This window comes from Martes martes (assembly GCF_963455335.1).
Source record: "Martes martes genome assembly, chromosome: 4".
Lineage (NCBI taxonomy): Eukaryota > Metazoa > Chordata > Mammalia > Carnivora > Mustelidae > Martes > Martes martes.
Window position 1 is genome coordinate 172,385,308 of NC_137891.1, and position 26,095 is coordinate 172,411,402.

Genomic DNA, 26,095 nt, shown 5'->3' on the forward strand with positions numbered 1-26,095 from the left:
CAACAAGTATCGGTTGGTAGAAAACGTGCGCTTAACTTCAGTGATCAGTTTCATATTCTCACAGAGTGCAAAGTAGGGGTAAATTAAAAAAGGGTCATAACTTCCCCCAAACACCGCACTCCCTAAGAATAAGACGAAGCCATGGGCATTTGTAGGCACGCCCGGGAATTATTTGAGGAATGGTGAGGCGGAGGGTTACTAACCGGAACTATAAGCGGTAACCCTCCGCTCGAGTCTCGTAATCGTGGAGGCGACGCCTCAGACCACCAGGGGGAGGAATCGCGCCGCACCCCGGGACTTGGGAGGTTTCATTCAACAATGAGGGGACGCTTGGAACTCTGGGGATTGTAGTTTTAAGGGTCGCAATGCGCAATCTTGCGCGATGCACCTCGGCAGTTGTAGTTCCAGGCAGAGAGGAGGGGTGTGCTCTTAGGCGCCCATGATGAGTTCTGGAAACTACACCTACCAAAGGGCCACGGGGTTCGGAGTAGTGTCTGGTTTCCGTGGAGTTGACCTTCTTGGTTACTACTGAGGGGTCAACTTGGCTGGGTAAGTTGGCTTGGAGAAAGCTCTTGTTCTGAACTGAGCTATCAAGCGGTTTTTTCATCCTCCAGCCGGGTTTGGGGGCTGCTCGTCTCAATCCCAGTAACTCCGCATTAATCCTTCATTCTTTTCTGTTTTCTCTTCAGACACTTCCAGTATCTACCCGCACCCTTAACGCTCCCACTACCATCTCGCGCCTTCACTCCCGGCGCCCCTGGAATCCCACCCTAAGCTCTGGTGGTAGGACCCGGCCCCCACAGCCCCAGCCGGAGCACACAACGTGACGTCCCCCAAACCTGGGCGTCTTTATGCTCCACGCCTACCGTGTGCTTCTCTCTTCCCTTCACTTTCTGCTGTTTCATGCTGGTGGAAGAAGGGTCGCCATTCCTTCCTGTCACTGTGGAAGAGCCCTGGACTCAACCGACCAGGGATCTCCCCACACCTCCCCCCACCCCCCCCCACACCCCCCGCAGCTCACTCGCTTTGTGACCTTGGGCAAATCGAGCAATCTCCCTGGGACTCCCGCTCTTCATTTACAAAATGGAAATGGCAATTGCTCTGTCAGTCTTAGGGTGAGGCTCTTCGGTGGAGCCAATAAGCTAATATGTGTGAAAGAGCTTTTTAAACTGTAAAGCCTCCACAAGCCAGAGAGGTTATTTTTATTAGAATTATTAATGCTCTGGAACACTCTTTTTTTTTTTTTAAGATTTTATTTATTTATTTGACAGACAGATCACAGGTAGGCAGAGAGGCAGGCAGAGAGAGAGGGAGGGAAGCAGGCTCCCCGCTGAGCAGAAAGCCGATGCGGGGCTGGATCCCAGGACCCTGGGGTCACAACCTGAGCCAAAGACAGAGGCTTTAACCCACTGAGCCCAGGCGTCCCTTTATCTTGGGTTCTTTTCTCTCTCTGCCCCCTTGTTGCTCAAGCTGACCCCTTGAATGCTTGGTGTCTCCATTCTCTAAGAGCAGGATATTTCCTCACTTCCTCCAGAGGCCAAAGGTCAGACGAGCTTTAAGTCTCCAGAGAGCTTTGTCTGAAAGGAAGCCCCAGAGAAGTGCTTCTCTTGGACTCTGTCCTGAAATAGCCAGTGATGACAAGTCCTCACAGCTGGCAAAAGGGTGGCTGGTTTCTGCTCACTGGAAACAGGATCCCGGCAGGAGATGGGACAGCTGCATTGTAGGTACTGTCCATCTCCTGGGCTCTTGTGGGCCTTTTTAGTACACTCTGATTTTTGCTGGGGTGTTTCAGACTCAAGAGGGCTGGGAGGAAAGGTTCCACTTTGCCAAAGGGTTTAATACAGAAAAGATGAAAGAGACCTTGGCCCCTTGGCCAGGTATGATGAAATAGCATTGTTAATTAATTTTTAACATTTTGTGAACACTTAAAATGTACCAAGCCTTAGGCAATATAGCACTTTTCTTACTTATGTATTTTTTCAAATTTTTATATATTTTCTCAATTAAATTTAACTTTTGAAGTGGCTTCATTTTACTATAAGGAACTTAGGCTTAGAGAGGTCATGCTGTAGTAAGTACTGTAGTTAGAGTTACTATCTCTGGTTATAGTGCCTTCTACATGTCAGGTGTTTTATATTCATTATTTAATCATCGACGACCTCATGAGTGCTATTATTTTTGCCGTATGGATAAGTTCCCAGAGGCTTAGAATTTAAGGATCTTGCTCAAGATCACAGCCAATTAAGAACTGGAATTCAGACTGCCAACCAAAGCCTTTCTTTTTACACTATGCCATATAGCCTTATTTTTGGATTAAAAAAAAAAGAATTAGGAGGGTTTAAATCAAAGCCAAGTAAAGGAGCATTTAGTGGGTCCTTACTACATAAGGAAAGCATGAGGGTAGATGGTTCGGCCTACAAAGAAGTATAAAACACAGCCTTTGTATAGTATGTATATCCAAAGAAATGAGGCATAAGTTGTGTAAAAATTAAATCAGATTCATTGGATAAGTTAATTGTTGAGACCAGTTTTATGCAGGGCACTACATTAAGCCTTGTGATTGGCAGGAACATGGTTCTAGGTAGCCACGAGGATTGAACCCAGTGAAATCCCTCGTCATTTCATTACTATAAAATGGTGGGCTGGAACATCGTATACTCTCAGCAGGTGTTTGTTGCATGGGTGCATCTCTGAATAAAAAGTCCTATGTGTCATCTGGGCCAGAGGTTCTCAAATCTTGCTGGTGAGAAACATGGGAAGCTTTTAAAAACTGACCTCTGGGGGCACCTGGGTGGCTCAGTCAATAAGCGTCTGCCTTCGGCTTGGGTCGTGATCCCAGGGTTCTGGGATCGAGCCCCACATTGGGCTCCTTGCTCAGCGGGGGAGCCTGTTTGTATTCCCTCTCTCACTGTCTCTCTCTCTGTGTCAAATAAATAAATAAAATCTTTAAAAAAAAACAAAACTGACCTCTGGGAATGAGGACCCTAAAATCTGTATCTTTGAAAGTTTCCCAGGTGACTGTGACAGTAGACTCAGGAACCTCTGAACTAGGTTCTACTTGGGCCACTTGTAGGCAAGTCACTGATTGAAAACTGCTAGAATGGTAATTACCCAAGAGCTATCCTAAGGCGGCCCGTGATTGGTTAGCAGGTGAGGGATGCGGACAGTGCTTAGAGTGGAGAGGAGGGCAGGTAGAAGGACTTGTTAAAGCACAGAGAACCAGAGATTTCCATGGGCCCTCATGGATGGGGCAGGCTTGCATGGGTGGAAAGGTTTCTAGATAGGCACCATCATGAATTGTGTGGATGAGCTGAGCAAAAGAAGGTAGACACACCTGGACTGATTTCCTTGGAAAATTACATGACATGTATTAGAAATGACTGGATACTGTGGGTGGGTGTCTCTTGGGCAAAATAGGATTTTCCCATCTCCCTACTTCCTTGGGCATCAGTTAATGTGAGCCCAGAGAACGCAGATTCATTTTTGTGTATGCCTCACTCTAGCCAGTTAGCTTTAGTTTGTATTTATTTCCAAACTTAGTTAAGATTCTCCCAGAAACTTTCCAGGACTACTAGAGAGTTCTAGTCCTGTCTGTTCAGCAGTTTTTAACTCCACTCATCCTGATTTCTATCCCAAGCACTCTTCTCTATATGGGATAAGACTGAAATGTCTTCACATAAGAATTTACTATCATTCTGGTCACCCAGTCCTGAAACCTGACTCCTCTTTGGCTCGTCCATCTCCCTTGCCTCGCCAAATCCACTCATTTGCCAGATCCGTTGTTTCTACTTTTCACTCAGTCAACAAGTACTTCCTGGATACTTCGTGAGAGCCAGGTACTGTCGAGGTGTTCTAAATGCATTATTTCATTTCACCTCCCTAGCAACCCTACGAGGATGGATAGTTTTCCATTGTACCCATGGGGATTCAGACTCGGTGAGATCAGAGGATCTGCCCAAAGTAAAAAACCTACGCAGCAAAGGAGCTGGGCTCAAACTTGGCTCCTTCAGACTTAATATCACTCATTTGAGGAGTAGATTCAAGCTCCTTAGTCTAGCACTAGAGAGACCGCTACCCTCCATGTCCATTACACCTTTCTCTTCTCCCATGTGCTTTCTTACCCCTGTGCCTTAGCTCACGCACTTTCTTCTACTTGAAAAGTCAACCTTTGCCATCTTCCTCTGTCCTCCGCTGCCAAGCTATAGAAGTGTGCTTTTTTCTCAGAACTCCTGCATCAGATCCTCTTATCTGACCCTCTTTTTTGGCAGCTAGAACTCGGAGCTGCTTCATTGTCATGTGCCTTGTGTCATGAGCCCCTGCCTATGTTTTCCGTGTGTGTGCCCTCAGCAGCGAGGGGGAAAAGGTCAGGGTGTGAGACTAAGTAGCACATACTCAGCTTCTCTGGCTAGCCAGTCCCCTGACTGCATCCGGACCTCAGTTCCTTCCTTCTTTTCTTTCTTTCTTTTTTAAGATTTTATTTATTTGTTTAAGAGAGGGCAAGAGAGCACAAGCAGAGGGAGAGGGAGAAGCAGGCTCCCTGCTTAGCAAGGAGCCCGATCTGGGGCTTGATCCCAGGGTCCGGGGATCGTAACCCAAGCTGAAGGCAGATCCTTAACCCACTGAGCCACACTGGTGCCCTGAGCTTAGTTTCTTTTTAAGAAGAACTGCATTCTACTACTACTGAGTAGTAGAAAGAAAATCATTTGTTATATTCCTACATTAAACAGAATGACATTCAGATTTTTGGTTATTTGGGGTTTGCCATTGGACCAGCCACTTGGAAGTTGGCAATGAGGAGTTGTATGTGTGATAATAGTTCTGCTTGCGACGTGCAGCTCACTTCACTTCCAAGGACCTGTATGTAGTGGGGAGGGTGGGAGATGATTGTGACAAGGATTGGTAGAAGTGGCTTATAAGGTCTCTTCTTGCCCAGACACACTTGGATTTGAACTTTCTGATCCAACCCAGAGTGTCTTTTAAAAAGCGGAATAGTGTAGTGACAAAAAACCTGAGTCTGGGACTCAGTGTGTTGGTTTAGATGCTTTTGGTTCAGGCAATAGAAATCTAGAGTCATTTGGTTTTAACCAAAAAAGGGACTTACTGACTCATATAATAGAAAGTCCAGAAGCGGGTCAGGTTTTTCGGGTATTGTCTGATCTAGAGATTCTTAATGTCTTCACAGATATGACTCCATTTGTCTGATTCTCTCTGCACTGCTGTCCTCCGTGGGTAGCTTCATCCTCGAGGTAGCAAAGCGGCTGCAACATTTCAAGGCTTCATACCTGCTTATCACTCTAGTTCAGAACAAGAAAGAACATTTCCTTCTTCAACCATCAAGGTCCTGGGCTTTACTATGAATGGACCAATTATGTCATGTGCCCACTCTTCATCCAGAGACAGACCAGGGGACACCAAGGGCTGATCGGTTCAGGTCAACTAAAGCCCAAATCTAGAAGTTAGGGAAGGGGTGTCAGACCCACCCAAGCCACAGGGATACTGCATAAGAGGGCAGGATAGAATGGATATGGAGAAGTTTGGCCATATTCTCCACTGTTATAGCCACGTTGCCCCTGATCAAATTCTGGCTCTGTTAACTAGATGTTCTTGGAGGACTTACCTGACTTTGCCAAGCATTGGTTTCCTCATCTCAGTTTTTCAATTAATGATGTATTAAAGCACATAGTGTAATTCCTGGCACTCCGTAAGTGTCATGAGGTTGATGATGCTGGGGATGATGAGATTGAAGAGGGAGAGAGCAATGGCACTGACCCCGATTTAGGGAGCAGCCGAGTTACAGGAATGTTTGCTAGTTAGGAACACGCACACCTGCTTGATGAAGCTGCTGCTTGATCTGCTGCCTCATCCTGCTCTTCTCCATCTCTGCCCTTATGTCCTGTGTAGGAATGCTTTCCTTCCTCTCCCCTGCCTCTAAATCTTACACCTCAAGGCACAGCCCAAGTGCTACTTTTTTTTTTTTTTAAAGGTTTTATTTATTTGATAGAGACATCACAAGCAGGCAGGGGGTGGGGGGAAGCAAGCTCCCTGCTGAGCAGAGAGCCCGATGCGGGGCTCGATCCCAGGACCCTGAGATCATGACCCGAGCCAAAGGCAGAGGCTTTAACCCACTGAGCCACCCAGGCACCCTCCAAGTGCTACTTTTATAGTAAGTTTAGGTTTGTGTTTGTGTAGAGAGGTAACTGAGTCTCCCCCTTGAGCAGGATCAGTAGATCCAAGTAGACCTAAGAGCTTAGGTCTGGATTAGACAGACCTGGTTTTGCAACCGGGAAGCAGGATAACTTGGGAAAGTTATTCAGCCGGTTTCCTCATCTGTAAACAGGGTCTTCATAGGCCCTTCTTCAGAGAGTTGTGGAGAGAATGAAATAACGTACTGTATGGAAGGAGCTTAGCTCAGTGCTGACACAGCGAGTAATACATCTTATCCGGGCCTTATGAGGTCATGGTCTGGGTTACATTCTCTGAAGAAGTTACTGCCATGCTGGGCACGTGGTAGGTGCTGAGTAAACACTTGGCAGTGGGTTTTTTGGTTTTTTTTTTTTTTTTTTAAGAGTTTTTATTTATTTGAGAGCTAGAGTGCGAGTGAGGGGAGGGACAGGGAGAGAGGGAGAGAATCTTATTTATTTATTTGACAGACAGAGATCACAAGTAGTCAGAGAGGGAGGCAGAGAGGGAGGGGGAAAAGCAGGTTCCTTGCTGAGCAGAGAGCTAGATGTGCGGCTCGATCCCAGGACCCTGGGATCATGACCTGAGCTGAAGGCAGAGGCTTTAACCCACTGAGCCACCCAGGCGCCCCGAGGGAGAGAATTTAAGCAGACTCCCTGCTGAGTGTGGAGCCTGACACAAGGCTTCATCTCACAACTCTGGGCCTATGACCTGAGCTCAAACCAAGAGTCGGACCCTCCCATGACTGAGCCACTCAGGCGTCCCCTTGCCAGTGGGTTTTGGGGAGCATGGGGGCTCTTTTTCCTCCAACTGTCCCTTTACCCTGCTCCTAACAACAGCAAAGCAGCCCTTAAACCTTGGCAAAGTCAGTGTAGCAAAGTAGATGACGTGGAAGACGGAGTGAGTCCCTGGCAGGGAGATGGGGTGATAAGGAGCCGGGGACAGGGGTGACAGATAACACACAGAAGCAACAGGAAGCTAAAAGGAAACCAGCAAGAGGCTGTTCTGTGTTCTGCCCTCAGCCATCAAGTCCGGCTCTGCCCAGGTCGTTGTTTGTTTCAACTGGTGATAAAATGGGGGTGAACCAGTCCGTGGGCTTCCCGCCTGTCACAGGACCCCACCTCGTGGGCTGCGGGGATGTGATGGAGGGACAGGGTCGCCAGGTAAGTGCTTCAGCTCCGTCCCCACACATCTCCCCCGCTGCTTCTGTGCCCTGTCAGTAGCCAACCTAACAGGTGTGGTTCTCAGCGGGGGAAACTGAGTTAGAGCTGGAGTTGCTGATAGAGCCCCCAGGTCTGTCTTTCCTGACCGTTTTCTTCCTCTTTCCCGTTAGAAACCTCTCAGTAGCCAGAGATGGATTCTTTTGCCAGCTAGGAGGAAGGCAGGGGCTCCAGCTCCAAAGGCAGCTCTCAAATCCCCTGCCCAGTCTTGAGAGCAGATGCCCGATCTGGAAAGGTTTCCAGTCTCGTCCCAACCTGAGGGTGTGAGGGGGGAGCAGTGGACCGTGTGCCGTTGGCCTTTTACTCTCCAAACTGGGCAGGAAGACCTGCTCCTCCTCCTCCTCTCCTGCCTTTATCCATTTTCCCTCCTGCTTTGGTTCTGGACTTTACCTCCACCAGTTCCCAGGTGCTTCTCTGCTGGCCCTTGGACTCCCGCTTTCCCTTGTGAGAGACACATACTTCCTGTTAACCTGTCACCCACTCCCATGTGAAATGAATGTGTTGCTGCTTCCTAAGGGCCAGCCTTGAGAACGGGTCTGGATGACCCCCAGATGCTGCCCTGCCAGCATGAGGGCTAATCTCATTCCCAGGGCTCCTCCAGGCCTGGGCTCAGGACCAGATTTAAATCTCTCTGATCCAAGCACTGAAAACATTTCGGTGCCCCCCAGATGTCATTGGAAATACAATCGGCTATTTGAAATAACGTAAGCCTTACATATATGCTAAAAATAAAATTGCTGCTTTCCGGATTTTCTGGTTGTAAAATTCAGGTATATGAATGGACGCTTAAATGCCCCATTCTGGTGGCCTACTTTGCTGGTACCCCACATACCCCCTGAGTGTGCCTCTTGGGGAGTCTCACCAGGCTTGGGTTCTTGCTCTGAGCAGTTGCTCTCTTCTTTCCTACAGGGAAGCTTCTTTCGACTCTTCTACCCCTGCCAAGAGGCAGAAGAGACCCCAGAGCAGCCCCTTTGGATTCCCCGCTATGAGTACTGCATGGGCCTGGCCAATTACCTGCGCTTTAACAAGCGCTGGGGGGGGCTGCTGTTCAGCTTGGCTGTGGGTAAGTGCTGGCCTCCCCCTCACATTCCCAGCTTCTTAGTTCTGTTCCTGGGAGATCCCTAGGCAGGCACAGTACTGTAAAGCTGGCATCGTCCAGCCCTCTTGTAGTGGGGCATGCATGAGCCGGTGTGGTGTGGTGTGGAGAGTGGGGAGAGGATTATATACATTGGTTACAGAGCTATGTTGTCCTGGATTCGAATCCACACTTCATCGTTGAAAGTTTCTCCTTAGCTCTCCTCTCTCCGGGTAAAGTCACGTTGAATCATCCACTTCCCCCAAAGGCTCCACCTTGAGGAACTCTAGTCAACTGCCTTGGCATCTCAGGGGTTTACCCCATAATTGTTTGGTACTTCTTTGCATTTATCTTCCCATATTCTATCATATTTGTACTTTCTAAGGAAGAAAGGGGGAAAGCAAAGGTGATTGATTGCCCTGGACTGCTCAGGGGTAAAAGGTGCTTCTCTAGTGAGGAGGGCGTGTGTCCCCACCCTTGCCTTTGCCCAGACTGCCCCTGGGATTCCGGCTTCAGGGCAGCCAGAGATAATATAGGCTCTGTCTCTGCTAGGATCTTGTCGCCTGCCTGTTAGCTGGAATGGCCCCTTTAAGACAAAGGACTCCGGATACCCTCTGATCATCTTCTCCCATGGCATGGGAGCCTTCAGGTAAGAGCTTCTGTCCCTCAGACCTTGTCATAGCCCTTAACTCGTGGCAGCTACTGAGTCTTGACTTACTCTCAGAGGGCAGAGAGACAGACATTTGCATCTGCCAGCACTGGGTCCACCATCTCATGAAGGCTGTCTCTAAGCCTCTGTCAGGGTGGGGTCTTTCCGGGCACTTCCCATCCTTCACTTCTCATGTTCCTGCATGGATAAATGAATAAGCAGACCTAATTGATTACATGTTTATATTATATTTAAAAATAAAGAAACATTTATAAATAAACACTTCTAGCTCTCTTCCCATATAAACAGCACAGAAGTCTTAGAAGGAGCTGGAGTATTACAGCCAGACTCGTTCCCTCAGTGCCTGTGGAGGGACAGCTCGGCCATGGCGCTGACATAGCGGTGACGTGGGCCTACTCCCTGCACGCCCTCGGCGCAGGGCCCGACCTGGGAGGCTGTGCCCCATGGGAGTGCAGGACAGCCGTAGAACTCTCGGGGCCTAGATATCCTCTGCGTGGTGTGTGAGGGTTCAGTTAGGCCGGCACCTAGCAAGTGTGCACACACAGTGCTCGCTCTCTTCGTGGAGGACATGGACTGGGGAACTGTAAGGTCTCTTACCAGACTTTGGGAAACTCTGCCTGATGTTTGTAAGGCAGTATCCATTCAGAAGTCTTCCTGTGGAGCCTGATTTCCCCACCTTGCTGTGTTATGTAGCTTTTTTTTTTTTTAAAGATTATTTATTTATTTGACAGGGATCACAAGTAGGCAGAGAGGCAGGCAGAGAGAGAGGGGGAAGCAGCCTCCCTGCTGAGCAGAGAGCCCGATGCAGGGCTCGATCCGAGGACCCTGAGACCACGACCCTTGCCAAAGGCAGAGGCCTAACCCACTGAGCCACCCAGGCGCCCCTGTGTTAAGTAGCTTAATAACCATAATTCGTATGTTGCTGTTTAACTTTGTGACTATTCTGTCTCTATGTTCATTATCAACATGTAAGTCTAGTTTATGTCCTAGAGTGTCACACGTCGTAAATGTGTCTATTTTTGCCTTCCCACTCCCCAAACCATTGTCCATACTGTAGCCAGGGAGGTCTGTTTGTTTTGTTTTTTATTTTTATTTATTTTATTTTTTAATTTTTAAAAAAGATTTTATGTATTTATTTGACAGAGAGAGAGACAGCAAGAGAGGGAACACAAGCAGGGGAGCAGGGAGAGGGAGAAGCAGGCTCCCCACTGAGCAGGGACCCTGATGCGGGGCTCCATCCCAGGGCCGTCGGATCATAACCTGAGTCGAAGGCAAGCACTTTAACGACTAAGCCACCCGGGCGCCCCTTGTTTTGTTTTTTAAAGATTTATCCATTTATTTGAGAGAGAGGGAGACTGAGCATGAGCAGGGGAGGGGCAGAGAGAGAGGGAGCGAGAGAATCTCAAGCAGGCTCCCTGCTGAATGTGGAGCCCGACGTGGGGCTTGATCCCAGGACCCTGAAATCATGACCTGAACCCAACCAGCTGAGCCACCCAGGCACTCTGAGGGAGATCTTTTTTTTTTTTTTTTTAAGATTTTATTTATTTATTTGACAATTAGGCAGAGAAGCAGGCAGAGAGAGAGGAGGAAGCAGGCTCCCTGCTGAGCAGAGAGCCCGATGTGGGGCTCGATCCCAGGACTCTGGGATCGTGACCTGAGCCTAAGGCAGAGGCTTTAACCCACTGAGCCACTCAGGCGCTACCCTAGGGAGACCTGTTTTAAAAGCAATTATGACCTTTAATTTCAGCACCTAGAACAGTGCTTGGCAGATAGTAGGTGCTCAGTAAATAGTTGTTGAATAAATGAATGATATCGCTTCCCTACTTCGTCTCTGCAGTAGCCCTTTGAACTTATTTCAACTCCTGTCAGGGTCTTACCTGAATTTATGTCCCAGATAGTCTCCAGCCTTGTTTCTTACTACTTGCCCCACTCCAGCTCTCTAGACACACTGACCTTCTTTCACTTACATAAAGGCACTACGTTATTTTCTGCTTCAGATTTTTATCTGTTCTGTGCTTTGTTGCTGTTCCCTTTGCCTGGAATATTTGCTGTTCTGCTCCTCTCTTCCTCCGAGCACCCCACCCCTTCATCTTTGCCTTGCTAATTCCAGATCTCCCTCAAGGTCTTAGTTTGGATGTGGCTTTCTTAGGGACACCCATCCTGACCCCTGTATTATATTAGTTTAAGTTTTCCTGTAATGTGCTTTCATAAGATAACCTGTACTTTCCAGGACTTAACACAATTGTAGTGAATGGCTTACACGTGTGACTATTCTTTAAGGTCTGTCTTTCCTACTAGATTATAAGCTCCATGAAGGCAGGAACCATATCTGTCTTCTCTCTCTTCTGGTACCTAGGACAATTCCTGGAAAGTAATAGTTTCCCAATGAATATTTACTAAGTGAATACAGGGCTATGTTTTGCTAGGTTTTCATTCATTTAGCAAGTACATGGCATAAGAAGAAGGTGAGTCCTCTGGAGATAAGTCAAGGAATTGCATCCACTCGGGGAGCCCAAACATGGTCTCTCATAACTGTAGCCCGTGGCGGGAGTGTAAATGCAAAGATTTTATTTATTTATTTGACAAGTAGGCAGAGAAGCAGGCAGAGAGAGAGGAGGAAGCAGGCTCCCTGCTGAGCAGAGAGCCCGATGTGGGGCTCGATCCCAGGACCCTGAGATCAGGGCCCAAGCCGAAGGCAGAGGCTTAACCCACTGAGCCACCCAGGTGCCCCAATGATATGGTACTTTCACAGAGTTACCGGAACTTCTTTTATCATGCTCTGCCCCATGTGGCTTCCATTTCTAAGGCTGTCTAATGACGTCAGGGGGCTGCTGTAGCTCCTGCCATTCATCTACATTCCAGGCAATAGGAAGGGAGAACTCTCCTGAGACCTTTTATTTTCCCCTGAAAGTTCTATCCAGCACAGTCGGTTATGTCCCAATAACTAGAGCTGCTCTGTTCATTTTAGTAGCTTCTAGCAACATGTGGCTGTTGAACATAGCAAATATCGCTGGTGTAAACTGAGATGTGCTGAATTATAAGATACTGGATTTCAAAGACTTCATAAGGGAAAAAAGAGCTTAATAAAATATTTCATTAATTCCACATTTCTTTTTTTTAAAGATTTTATTTTTATTTATTTGGCAGAGGGAGATCACAAGTAGGCAGAGAGGTAGGCAGAGAGAGGGGGGGAAGCAGGCTCCCTGCTGAGCAGAGAGTCCAATGCAGGGCTCGATCCCAGGACCCTGAGATCATGACCTGAGTCGAAGGCAGTGGCTTAACCCACTGAGCCACCCAGGCGCCCCCCACATTTCTTTTTTAAAGTAATCTCTATACCCAACGTTGGTCTCAAATTCATGACCCCGAGATCAAGAGTCAGATGCTCTACCGACTGAGCCAGCCAGGCACCCCTAATTCAGACATTTTGATTATATGTTAAAATGACAATGTTTTGGTTCTGTTAAATTAAATAAAATATATTATTCAAATTAATTCCACCTTTTTTTTAACTTTAAAAATATATCTACTAGAGAATTTTAATTACTTATGAGGGCAGCATTATGTTTCTGTTGCTGGGCTGGAACTTAATCACATAGATAAACCTGGCTGCAAATGTCATACTGATGCCTATATCTTCAGCTGATAATCAGATTCTGCTACGAAGGAGGACAGAAAAATAAGTGTTTAGGCGGTTGACAGTGTCTGCCATATTCCTTTTTCTCTAGGAAGTTGGAGGCTGGACAGATTGACATGCTAAATTACATGTGCATATTTGCATATTACAGAAAGGGCCAGAGTGCCTGTCTCCAGGGATCTGACTGGCTAATTTGGGAGACCTACAAGAATACATAGACAATAAAAACGCAATTGTTGGAGTAGCCAGACTGTATTGGGGGTGGGTGGAGGAGAGGAGTCAGGGTTCGTGTGGGGTTGAAAACACCATGGATGGATTTACACATGCTTCTTAGAGCCTTGGGGAGACGAGTGCTCTGCTAACCAGAGAAAGCACCTTGAGGAGGGAGGGCTGCTGCAGGTGAAAGTTCCTCTCTTCAGTCTTTTGAGATGGTCACCAGCAGAGCATGGTTGGAATGGGGGCTGCAGGGGGCCATTCTTCTGAGCGCGCCTCTCCTCTCTTGCATCTCTAGGACACTGTATTCAGCCTTCTGCATGGAGCTGGCCTCCCACGGCTTTGTGGTTGCTGTCCCGGAGCACAGGTGAGGGGGTGAAGGCCATAATGAACTCTTGGATTGGCTGCCGCCAGTGGGCTGGGATAGAGGCTAGTCCCTTACCCGTATATTATTTCTAATCTTCACGATGACCGTGCAAGGCAGGTATTCTACTCATTTTCAAGGTAAGGAAACCAAAGCTCAAAGGTACACTTGCTGGAAGTGACACAGCTGAGTTGGGGCCCAAGTCCAAGTCAGTCTTTAAAATCGGTGTTTTTTTTCTACTCTCCTGTGTATGGCCCCAGATCTTTCTCCCTGCTAGCCAAAAGATGACCTAGAGTGTCTTGGAGGAAATGGAGGATTTGGCAAAGGGGAAAAATAAGCTCAAGGGTATCCTCTAGTTTCTCCAGCAGCACGTGTATTTCAGGGATGGGTCCGCCGCGACCACCTGTTTCTGCAAGCAGGCCCCGGGGGAGAACCAGCTGACTCCCGAGCCGCTGGAGGAAGAATGGATCCCCTACCGTCAGATTGAAGAAGGGGAGAAGGAGTTCTATGTCCGGAATTGCCAGGTAGGCTTGTGCCCGTTGGGGAGGGGGAGTTAATAAGCCTGTCCTCCTGGACACTAACAGTCCCTAAGAAGACTGAACTAAGAAGACTTTGACCTTCTGTCCTGAAATCTCACTCAGAATGGGCCTGAGCTTGCCATCACAGAGAAAGGAGGTAGTAATCAAGACTCTTCAGAATTGCAGGCGACAGAAACTTAATTTAATCTTGCTGGGCAAACCAGAGAATTGACTGGCTTATACAGGCTGCATGTAAGGGGCGGGACCACTGGAGCCTGATACCCTCAAGATGTTTTTTCCTTCTCTGTCTCTTCTGCTGGTTGGTCTTATCTGCAGACTGGCTTAGAACCACGAGGTTAAAACCACAGCTCTGGACAGACTGAGTTTGCATATACTTGGCCTCACCACCGGAGAGGATAGGGCTCTTTGGAGGGTCGTCCCCCAGTTGTCACACCTGCCTCAAGCTGCAGAATGAGAAATCCTGGAGGGAGGCTCCTGGGCCCAGGAGAAGTTCCCAAATGGGAAATTTTCATCAGAAATAGGTCAACAGATTAGAGGGGGTCACAGTCCTCAAAAGTCAGGGGTAGTGGGTGAATTGGGGGCAGGTGAGCGCTAGGCAGACGAAAACAATAGATGTATGCCATAAATAGGCAAGTAGAATCCAGTACTGGGTTGATTCAAAAAAACACTCATTTCTTTTGTGTTCAGGGTGCTTTCCTCTATGTTGTCTTATTGGGTCCTCCTGATGCCCCATGGGGAGGGGGGCAGAGTGTGAAGGGCCGTGCTGACTCCAGTGGACTGTTAGGTGGTGCTTGTCTGAGCTGCTGGGAGGCTGCCGAGCCTTTCTCAGGCTCTGGAGCCCACAGTGCTTGCTGAGCACTAGGTGGGCACACTCTCCCCACACCGTCCCTCAGCTCTGTCGGAGAGTGAGTTTCTTGCTGAACGGTTGTGCCGTGTTCCCACCCCCACCATGACTTTCTGTTGCAGGTGCATCAGAGGGTGAGCGAATGTACCCGGGTGTTGAGGATCCTGCAAGAGGTCACTGCTGGGCAGCTCGTCCATAATATCTTGCCTGACGGGCTGGATCTGATGACCTTGAAGGTATGGCAGCAATTGGTATCACCTGGAGCACATGTGTTCATCAGGACCTTGGGGTCTGTTCTGTTACACATAACAAAAACCTAACTCATTTGCTTAAACCAGAAGAGAATTTGTTGGCTCAGATAAGTGAAGAAGACCAAACGCTGACTGGCTTTAGGCCAGCGTAGTGAGATCCAGGGTCTCAGACATTGTCATCCAAGCTCTGGCACTCTCTCTTCTTCTCCTGGCTCACTTCACTCCATGTGTGGGCTTCATTCTCACCGTACTCTCTCCATTAGGCAGGAACCCTGGTTGCTGGCAGCCCAAGCCTATATTTCAATGCAGCTTCAAATTTTTTTTTTTTAAATTTTTTTTATTTTAATTTTTTTATTTTAATAAACATATAATGTATTTTTATCCCCAGGGGTACAGGTCTGTGAATCGTCTGGTTTACACATTTCACAGCACTCATCATAGCACATACCCTCCCCAATGTCCATTTCCCCACCACCCTCTCCCATCCCCCTTCCCCCCCGCAACCCTCAGTCTGTTTCTTGAGATTGAGTCTTTTATGGTTTGTCTCCCTCCCAATCCCATCTTTTCATTTTTTCTTTTCCTACCTCCCCCCAAACCCCCCCACCTTGCATCTCCACTTCCTCATATCAAAGAGATCATATGATAGTTATATTTCTCCGATTGCAGCTTCAAATTTAAAAGGAAAAGAGATTCTCGTGGCTTCCACTGTTCTGAGAAGGCTGTGGCCCTGCTTGGGTTTCATGTCCCTTCCGGACCAGTCACTGTACCAGAGGGACAGGGTGTTCTGATTGGCCTGCCTGCATTATACACTCACTTCTGGGTCAGGGGAACCTGAGCGCCAGGACTGGCATCCCTACGGGGCCACATGGATAAGGGAAAGATGACTCGTTCCCCAAAGGAAGGGCTGTTGAGCAGCGAACAACCTGTGTTCTTTTCTAATTCTTTCCTTTGAGGGAATCCCAAAAATCCTCCCAGGAGGATAGAAACTGTCCCAGCTATGGAATCTGGTTCCTATGCAGATACATTCCCAGATACATACCTCCCCCCACCATCTTTCCCTCCTGAGTTCAAAAGTAGCTCAGGCTCTATTTAGAGAACCAAGAAATCACACAAAAGCGTAAAGAAAACATTTTTTTTTTTTTTTGCATGTTGATGTTTGTCTTTCCGGTTCCTTTAAAACGTGTAACACATATGCTTATGTTTTTAAAAACAATAATGTTATGATTTAATACATGCTGTTTTGTGGCCCTTTTTTTCACTTAGCATACTAGTCTGAATGTCTTCTTATGCCAGTTAATATTTTTCTATGGCATGATTTTTTGATAGCCATGTAGTATGCTGTTGCACAAATGAGAATGGTGTGTGTATGTGTGTTTGTATATGTACATACATACATACATACATTATATAAATATATATAAATTAACAGTTACTGTTGTATGAGTACTTAAAATGATAAGAGCCCCTTACAGAAACTTATGTAGCAAGCATTATTAGCTCTTTACATAAAAAGAAACCAAGGATCAAAGAGGCTAAGAATCCACCCAAGGTTACACAGTCAAGTAAGTGGTAGAGTCAGACTTCAAACTGGGGCCTTTTGATCCCAAAGCCTGTGCTGTGTGCCCCCACAGACTTACTAGAAAATGCCTTTTAAAGGCTCTGGTCGAGTCAAGGCCAACCAGGGCACGGTATCTGCCTGGAGGGCAGCTAGGAGATGACATCTGAAGCACTTCTCCAGCAGAAAGACAGGGTCCCAGGCACTGAAGTGCAGGGCTGCGTGCCTGTGAGCCTGCGACAGGCCTTGGGCAGGCTGGAGTTGAGTTGGATTATCATTCGGAGAAAGACGGCATAAAAACAGCTTAGAACATTTTCACCTAGGAGAGTAAGTTCTAAAAATTGATTACTCATTCTTGTTGGCAAAGCTCTGGGGAAGTAGATACTGTGCTGGGTTGCCCGTGAGAGTACAGATTGCCCCACGCAGGACAGTTTGGCAATAGTTATCAACAGTACAAGTAGGCATATTCTTTGACCTAGCGATGTCCAGTTCTAGGAATGGATTCTGTAGATATCTGCACGTGCAACTTGATAATACGTACAGGGTTGTTTGTTCCACTGCTGTTGGTAACAGCAAAAGACTGGTCATATCCTAAGTGTTCTCCAGTAAGGGAAGTGGTTGAATAGATTATGGGACAATGGATATTAGTTTTGGTAATGCTAATTGCTATAACTCCTAAGTCCCAGATCTCAGTAGCTTAATGCAATACAAATTTACTTCTCTCCCATGCAAAGTTGCAAATGGGTGCTCCTCTTGCAAGGGGTGACTCAGGGATCCAGGCTCGTTTCAGCTTACAGCTCTACCCTCTTCCACTTGTGAAACCCAAGGCCACTGTGTGCATTAAGCCAGGAGCCGGGAAGGGCAAGGAGGTTTGTACAAAACATTTTCTATGGGCCAGGCCTGGAAGTGGAGATACCGCTTTCACGCTCCTCCTCTTGGCTGGAACTCAGTCCCAAGGCCACGTCCTGCTGCTGGGAAACAGAGTCTAGATGTATGTTTGGGAAGAAGAGAGACAGATTTGGTGATCAGCCAGCCGTCTTCACCATGGGAAAACCAGATGTAGCTATAAAAAAGATAAGGAAGGTCTTTATGTAACTAACATTATTATGCACAAAGGTAAGTTTTGTGTAAAAAGCGGGGACGTAGAGATTCGCATTTACCTGTGTGTGCATAAGTAAGCTTTCCAGAGACACTGAAGAAACTGACCCGTTTGGGGGTACGTGTTAGGCCACTATGTGGAAAGGGAATGTGGTACGTGGGTGACTTCTTTATATGTTCCTGATTTTCCGCATATATAAATATACTAACCTATGAAAAAAAGCAGAAGCGGCCATCAACCAAGTTGTTGGTCTGAAGGTACTAAGCAAAGGGAGAGAATTTAGGCACAGAGCCTCAGGGTGGAAACTGGGGAGAGCAGAGGAGGGCACGGGTTCAGGGCAGAGCCTCGGCCACAAAGGCTAGAGAGATTTCCCGAACCCCTCGGCAGGCAGCTGCAGTGGCTTCTTACATAACCGTGCCCTAGAGGCTTCTGGGGACAACTTGAAATAGATATTTGCAGAGCAGGAAGAGCAAGCCGACTCACTCTGCCCAATCAAAGTCAGGACAGATACCCAGAGGAAGTAGAAGCTGGCTTTGTTTCTGCACAAGCAGCCCTTGCCTTCAGAGGGACATGGAGGAAGCAGGAGCTTTCCGTTCTGTCCCCGACTTGGCTCCTGTGTCACCCTTTGGACTGGCTGTAAGGCAGGGATCTAGGGGTTGGAGACGGTTCTCGTTCCTAACGTGCTCACGTGGATGGGACGTGTGTGGAATCCATCATTTAGGCGCAGTCATTTCTTCACGTATATTTGGCTGTCTCCCCTGGTCCAGGCATCACAGGTGGTACGCTTACAGAAACGAAGATGAGGGGCACCTGGGTTGCTCAGTGGGTTAAAACCTCTGCCAGGGTCCTGGGATCAAGCCCCACATCAGGCTCTCTGCTCAGCAGGGAGCCTGCTTCCCGCCCCCCCCCCACCTCTCTCTCTGCCTCCCTCTCTGCCTACTTGTGATCTCTGTCTGTCAAATAAATAAGATCTTAAAAACAAACAAAGAAACAAACACGAAGATGAAGAGCATAGTTTTCAGAATTCCTGACTGCAGGAAGTTGTCTGGTCTGGGGATTGGCTCACTAGCCGCTCTCCAATGAGCAAGAGGTTCCTGCCCTACAGGCGGGACCTCACCCTCTGTACAGTGCTTCTGCCTCATTGTCTCACTCTCTGCCTCCTGTCTCTGAAGAATTCCTGGAAAAGCAGCCCCACATTTCTGATTTGGTTCAGTTCTCTGCTTTCCTCAGGGCAGCATCAACATGAGCCGCGTGGCTGTGATGGGACATTCATTTGGCGGGGCCACAGCTGTCTTGGCTTTGGCCAAGGAGACCCAGTTTCGGTGAGTGTCCTAGAGACGCTGCTGTGAGCTCTGCGCACTGTTCTGTCATTCAGCAAGTATTTGTCACACGAGCGTTATGTGCTAGGCACTGGTTTGGGAGCTGGGGATTCAGTGGTGAACAAGAAAATAAGGTCTCTGATTTCATGGAATTATGTTATTGTGGGAGGAGACGGTTGAGTAAACAAGCTGACAGCCAAATCCCCAGCACTCAGGTGCAGTGAAGAAAATAAACGAGGCTGATACGCCAGAGTAATTGGAAGCTTCTTTCAGAAAGTGACGTAAGCCAAGACTTCAGAAGCCAACCGTGTGAAGGTCTAGGGAAGGATCATTCTAGGCAGAGGGAACAGGTAATGCAAAGGCCCTGAGGTAGAAGGAAGCCTGCCGTGTCAGTGTGGGAACAGCACAGTGAGTGAGGGGGAAGTGGTTCAAGATACGATCAGAGAGATAAACAGGCTAGATCACACGGCCTTTTGGCCAGAGTGAAGAGAGTTCAGTTTTATTCCAAGTACGATGGGAAACCATTAAGGGTTTTAAGCAGAGAAAAATATTTTAAGTTTTTATTTATTCATTTAACTAATCACTACACCCAGCATGGGGCTCAAACTCACAACCCCGAGATCAAGAGTTGCATATTCTTTTTTTTTTTTTAAAGATTTTATTTATTTATTTGACAGAGATCACAAGTAGGCAGAGAGGCAGGCAGAGAGAGAGAGGAGGAAGCAGGCTCCCTGCCGAGCAGAGAACCCGATGCGAGGCTTGATCCCAGGATCCTGAGATTATGACCTGAGCCGAAGGCAGAGGCTTAACCCACTGAGCCACGCAGGCGCCCCAAGAGTTGCAAATTCTTCTAACTGAGCCAGCCAGGCGCCCTGACAAAAATCTTATTTACATGTTAAAGTATTAAGAATACAGTGCCGATAGTTCAAGGAAAAATCAGTGGATTAAGTGTCCAACTTGATCTCAGCCCAAGTCTTGATCTCAGGGTCCTGAGTTCACACCCTGTGTTGGGTTCCACACTAGGCATGGAGCCTACTTAAAAAAAAAAAAAGAATTAAAAATAAAAAAAATAAAAGAGCCCTCTGGCTACTGTATGGCTACTCTACTGTAAGAAGAGTGGATTGTTGCAGGACAAGACCAAAAACCGAGAGGCCAGTTAGAGGAAGGCTGTTTCAGAGTCAAGGTCAGAGGTGATGGATTGGCATTCCAATGGAGGAGGCGGGATGGAGAGGTGCGAATTGAGTCAGGATTTGTTTTAGAATTTGAGTGGGGGAGATGATTGTCCTTTATTGAGATGGAGAAGACTGGAGGAACTCTGGGTGGGGGAGAGGAGCTAATCTTAGGGCCTTAGTTTTGCCCCAGGGGACAGACTGCTCGACACACTGGCAATGTCTTTAAGCTGTGACACCACAGAGGCGTTTCCTGACCTCCTGTGCCGTGCACACTGCGGGCTCACATAGCTCCACATGCAGTCAGGGCAGTAAGCTCTATTTTGTTCCCCTGCCTGTTCAGTCTTCCCTTGCTCCTTAAGAGCAAGAACTGTGTTATGTGTCTTTGTATCCACAGCGTGGGGCTAAGCACATAGTAGGTACTCAATGTTGAATGAATGGCCTTCTGAGTAACCCAGGTCAGCTGCCTGAGAGTAGACCCGGGAAAAGGTCTGATCCTTGCTGTCAGAGGATCTAGAAGGATCTAGAGATCCTAGAAGGATCTGGGGTGTCTAGCTGGCTTATTGAGTAGAGCATCCAACTCTTGACCTCAGGGCACCTCAAGTCCTGGTGCCCCCTTCCTGGCTTTCTGAGCCTTCGTCCCACTGAAAGGAAGAACCCTGTCCCTCCCCCACTGGCCTGACTATTCTTGCCTGGGTTTCTGCACAGCAGTTCCAAATGTCTGGTCCTGTCGCAGGTGTGCTGTGGCTCTGGACGCTTGGATGTTTCCTCTGGAACATGACTTTTACCCCAAAGCCCGAGGCCCTGTGTTCTTTATCAATGCTGAGAAATTCCAGACAGTGGAGAGTGTCAACTTGATGAAGAAGATATGTGCCCAGCATGAACAGTCCAGGATCATAACCGTCCTGTGAGTAAGCCCCAGGGTCTTGATCAGGATCCCCAGTGTCCTCTCTGTTTGCTACTTGGTGATGGCTCTTTTAATTTCTTCTAAATTATCTGTAAGTTCTGCCCATTAATACAATACTTAAATACTTCCTGAAGTGCGAAGTATTAATTCCTATAGGATTTCCTGTCTGTCCTCCTTCATCTAGCTCTACCTACAGCAATTCCTTTACTACTTTGTATGATCCGATGATGGGATTTACCTGTTGCTTTCTGTAAGAAGAGTATTGTGGGATTGTGAGTTGGAGAGGGAAAGTATGGGTGGATGGACTTCAGAGATCTCTAACCTCATTTGGGAATTTTATCAGGTCTTTTGAAGAGTGTAAATACAACAGACCCTTGACATTCACTAGATAGACTTTTGGAGACCTTGCATACCTCAATTCAGATATCGTCTGTAAACCATCTATATTCTCCCCAAGAGAAACCATACTCACTTCCATTGCTAGCACCGGCAGGTGGTTTTCTCTCGGGAGCCACTTATCACAGAAAGAAAATTTTGAGTGACCTTCAGATCCATACGGTAGATCATAAGTGGCACAGAGTTCAGGTGCAGGTCTGAGGGCCCACGGACAAGTCTCCCAACTTGCTTCTGCCCTGCACTCGAGCCCAGCAGAGCCTGACCACATATGCCTCAAGGGTCCCAGGTCCTAGTTCAGCAAAACGGCAACGAACTACATGTTACCAGCTTCTGGAATCACTCCGGTAGTTGAGATCCTAAATCCAAAGCCCTGGAATGCTGGCAGTCCCGTAGTCAGTACTTCTTCCCATGCTTCTCTTGGCTAGGCTGTCTTCCTTAGGGCCAGCCCTCCCCTGTCCTTCGGATCTCATGGCTGCAGGGGACTGCTTGACAGTTTCCCCCGCCAGTCAGATGGAGGATAATAGTGACCTCTGGAGGGAAAGGAGGCAAGAGCAGTTGGGAAGGGGAACCCAAGGGCTATCAAACTATCGGCACTGTATTCTTAAACCGAGTGTTGGGTACCCAAGTGTCCATTATATTATTCTTTCCACTTTTTCATCTGCCTTAAACAACACATTAAAAAAATTTTTTTTTAATTTAAAGATTTTTATTTATTTCTTTGACAGAGAGAGATCACAAGTAGGCAGAGAGGCAGGCAGAGAGAGAGAGAGAGAGGAGGAAGCAGGCTCCCTGCGGAGCAGAGAGCCCCATGTGGGGCTCGATCTCAGGACCCTGAGATCATGACCTGAGCCGAAGGCAGAGGCCCAACCCACTGAGCCACCCAGGCGCCCAACAACACATTTTTAAAAACAAGTCAGGTTTTCTGCATGATACCAACTAAAATTTAGCGTTTAGATTTTCTACCCTCATTGAATTGACTGGTAAATACTTAGCTGTGAGTCACAGCCCAAAGTGAACCTAGTGGGAATTTCACTTTTGAATTAAATGTATTTGATAGCTAGGAACTTAAATTCTAATCCAAAAGCCCTCTTTTATAGGTGTTTGCCCTTACTTTTCTGATTACTTCAAAAAAGGCAGGTGATTCCTTCTCCTGTTTACTTTGTGGCACTGTTCTGATGAAGAAGGAGCCGATATGTTTTGTGACTATTCAGACATCACCAGGGAAAAGCCACAGTGGTTTATAATGACAGCGGAGTGGCAGGTACGGCAGGCCTTGCCGCCTCGCCGCCTCGCCCTGCACCTGCCCTACTCCACTTAACTCAGCCTTTCCCGGCACTGTCAGACGTGGTCTGGGGGTTGAGGCAGCTTTGAAGCCAGACACACCTGCATTCAAGTCCTAACTCTTCCTTCCTGGCTGTGTGACCTTGGGCAGATCATTTCTTCTGATGCTGTCCAAAGGAAAATGCTTCCCTTCTGATACTGCGGTGAAAACTCAGAGGTGGTGCACATAAAGCCCCTTGCCTGTGGTAGGTGCTTAGCAAATATTCGTGTGCTCTCACCTCCAGACCTGTACCAGTTACTCATTTCTCTTTGCCTCTAGTGGTTCTGTTCATCGGAGTCAAACCGACTTTGCTTTTGTGACTGGTAACTGGATCGGTAAATTCTTCTCCACGCAAACTCGTGGGAGCTTGGACCCGTATGAAGGTCAGGAGGTTATGGTGAGGGCCATGTTGGCCTTCCTGCAGAAGCACCTAGGTAAGTAGAGAACTGGGGTTTGTGGGCAGCCCTGGGGGTCCCTTAGATTTCCTTACCCAGTGGCCGTGTCCCAGGTCAGGCAGATGTATGGCAAAAGGAAAAATCTGAGTGAAGGAGAGAGTTGCATAGAGTTGCAGACGGAATGCTTAGCTGAAGTTTGCAGACCCTGACTCCGTCTCTTACTCCCTGAATGAACTTGGCCTAGTCATTTTACTTCTGAGCCTCAGTTTCCTCACTGTAAATGGCACTTTCACCTCTCTCTCTCTCTCTCTCTCTTTTCCATTACCTGTGTCCTAACTCATTCTCACTCCCCTCATCTGTACCGCAGAAGAGGTTATGCTACATGGGCTAAGTTTGTAGACATACTTCAAACAAAACAAAGCATGGAAGGCTTATGACCAGTGTCATCCATCACTGACCAGCTAAGTGGCAAGGCCTCTAGAGGTCTTTGGTGCAGCCTTCCACCCAGGGGACGTCTCCTCTCCCTTTGTCCCACCACAGAGGCAGGTAGCATGGAGAGTGCGCCACTATGAGGGTCAGCCCCCTCTGCCTCTCCATTTTCAGACCGTTATTCTAGTTAGGCTCCTTTTGGTTACGAGGACTGGAGATTCCATCATTTACCTTGAGAAAAAAAGGAGTTTGTTTATGAAAGTACACCTGGCCACGTGGGAAGTGAAGAGTTAGGGGAACCGAGGTAGCTTAGCAGGACTGACCACTCTCTCTCTGGTCTCTCTCGTGGGCTCAGTCTCTCCGTCTCTTCCTCTCGTGACATCTGTTTCTCTTACCTCTGGTCTATTTTCTTCTTTTCTACTCTGGTTTTTCTCTTGCTGATAGCATCTCCTTATTCATAGGTAACTATGTTCCTCATAGCTTCAGTTGGCTCAAACCACTCACAGCTTGGTCTCCCAACTTCATGGCATCCTTTCCTCTGTGGCTCTCAGTCCTCACTGCCATATTTTCTTGGGTTTCTTCGACCAGATTCCCAAGAGAGACAGCTTGATTCTCCTAGCTCACCTTTACTTAGCAGCACGATGTGGGCCAATGCCCCACTGAGGCCTGGAGCTCTCTTGACTGATGTCCCTTTCTAATCCAGCCAGCTTAGAGGAGGCGAGGGGCTGGGTGGCTCAGTCGGTTAAGTATCTGCCTTTGGCTGAGGTCATGATCTCAGCTTCTTGGGATGGAGCCCTGCATTGGGCTGTCTGCTTAGCGGTGAGTCTGCTTCTCCCTCTCCCTCTGATCTCTCTTGCTTTCACACTCTCTCAAATAAATAAAATTTAAAAAAAAAAAAAAAAGAAAGAAAGAATGGAGGCGGCTACCACTACTGTGTGCCTCAGACTGATCCCTCAGCAGTGTTGTGCACAGTGCAGTTTCCTTCAGAAGGGAGCCAGGCCAGCCCGAGTGTCCAGGTCACCTCACTCTAGCCTAAGACCGAGATCTGATCCTTTCTGACCCCTCTCTACTTGGCCTGGTCATCCCCTCGAGGGCCACCCAGCGAAGCTGCAGACCCTTTGCACATGGCAGCTGTTTAGGTACTCAAAGTCCCCAGTGGTATCTTCTCTGCGTTTTCTGTTCGGTAAGCTTGATGTCCATGGTACCTTCACCTGTTCCCCATGCGGTTCCCCATATCACCATTTATTATCCCCTTTGGATGCACTGTTTGTCAGGGTGCCTTTTGATGTGTGGTGCCCTGACTTGAACCTGACATGCTGGATGTGGTGCATAGAGCAGGACAGTCACCTCTGTGCTCTGGACACTAGACGTCTAGTTGCATGGCCTGAGTGCCTCACAAATTCGGTGTGAATTCACTTTGCTTTCTTTTTTTAAAAAATATTTTATTTATTTATTTGAAAGAGAGTGAGTGAGTGAGTGAGTGAGAGAGAGCACAAGCAAGGTGAAGGGCAGAGGGAGAAGCAGACTCCCTGCTGAGCAGGGAGTCCAGTGTGGGACTTAATCCCAGGATCCTGGGATTCGTGACCTGAGCTGAAGGCAGATGCTTAACCAACTGAGCCACCCAGGTGCCCACAGATTCAGTTTGCTTTTAAAATATATTTGTTCTGGGGGCACCTGGGTGGCTCAGTGGGTTAAAGCCTCTGCCTTCGGCTCGGGTCATGGTCCCAGGGTCCTGGGATTGAGCCCCGCATGGGGCTCTCTGCTCAGCAGAGAGCCTGCTTCCTCCTCTGTCTCTCTGCCTACTTGTGATCTCTGTCTGTCCAATAAATAAAAAAAAAAAATTTTTTTTTTTTAAAATATATTTGTTCTGTTATGAATGTATTGACTCTCTTAACCGGAATTTACATATCTACGTACATGTTCATTTCATCTTGCTCCTGTGAGCCATGACACCCCCCTGGGTTTAGAGACCTTAGGGTTAATACTTTAAAGCAGCGCCCTATCACCTCATAGGAGAGGGAATGGATCTGTGACCCTAGACTGCAGTGGGGACTGACTACATGGTCCTCGGCCCACTCTCCCTGGTCACTGTTAGCATTATGTCATTAGCTAAAGAGTGAAAGATGGCAGGGGGGGCCACAGTGGCATGATCTGGCTGCCTTTAGGAGTGGTATCCGTTGAGCTAAGATGCTCATTACTGGAGACCAACAGAAGAGCTGGGAAGGAGAGTCTTAGACCGCAGGGAGATTATCCAGAACTTGCTTTATGCCAGGCCTTCACTAAGTACTCAGATTCACCATCACATGTAATCCTGAAGATGGCCCTTTCTGGTAGGTACTCGTTTTTTTAACGCCATTTTATAGATGAAGAAATGAGGCCTAGGAAATTTAAATAATTTGTCCACGGTTATCTGGTTATGAAGTGGCAAAAACTGTCTGATTCCAAAGCCCACATACTTAGCTGATGCCCTGCCCTACCAGCGACTCCAGTGACCAAGGTGTGGCCTCAGTCTTGA

General features: G+C 47.7%; 1 protein-coding gene across 3 annotated transcripts in view; it reads left to right on the top strand.

Annotated features, from left to right (window-relative positions):
• The first annotated feature begins 428 nt into the window (after positions 1-428).
• The window catches only part of PAFAH2 (platelet activating factor acetylhydrolase 2), a 30,862-nt gene continuing 5,195 nt past the window's right edge, over positions 429-26,095 (top strand). The window contains exons 1-10 of one of the 3 annotated variants that reach the window (XM_080800412.1): positions 429-549; positions 7,203-7,343; positions 8,310-8,463; positions 9,028-9,124; positions 13,291-13,359; positions 13,739-13,880; positions 14,862-14,975; positions 18,875-18,966; positions 20,869-21,039; positions 23,036-23,190. In XM_080800412.1, the coding sequence (XP_080656538.1) occupies positions 7,254-7,343; positions 8,310-8,463; positions 9,028-9,124; positions 13,291-13,359; positions 13,739-13,880; positions 14,862-14,975; positions 18,875-18,966; positions 20,869-21,039; positions 23,036-23,190 (1,084 nt within the window). In that variant the 5' untranslated portion in view covers positions 429-549; positions 7,203-7,253. Of the gene's footprint in view, positions 550-1,532; positions 1,725-5,228; positions 5,247-7,202; positions 7,344-8,309; positions 8,464-9,027; positions 9,125-13,290; positions 13,360-13,738; positions 13,881-14,861; positions 14,976-18,874; positions 18,967-20,868; positions 21,040-23,035; positions 23,191-26,095 lie in introns of those variants that run through there. The other 2 variants (XM_080800413.1, XM_080800414.1) reach the window with 2 other exon arrangements.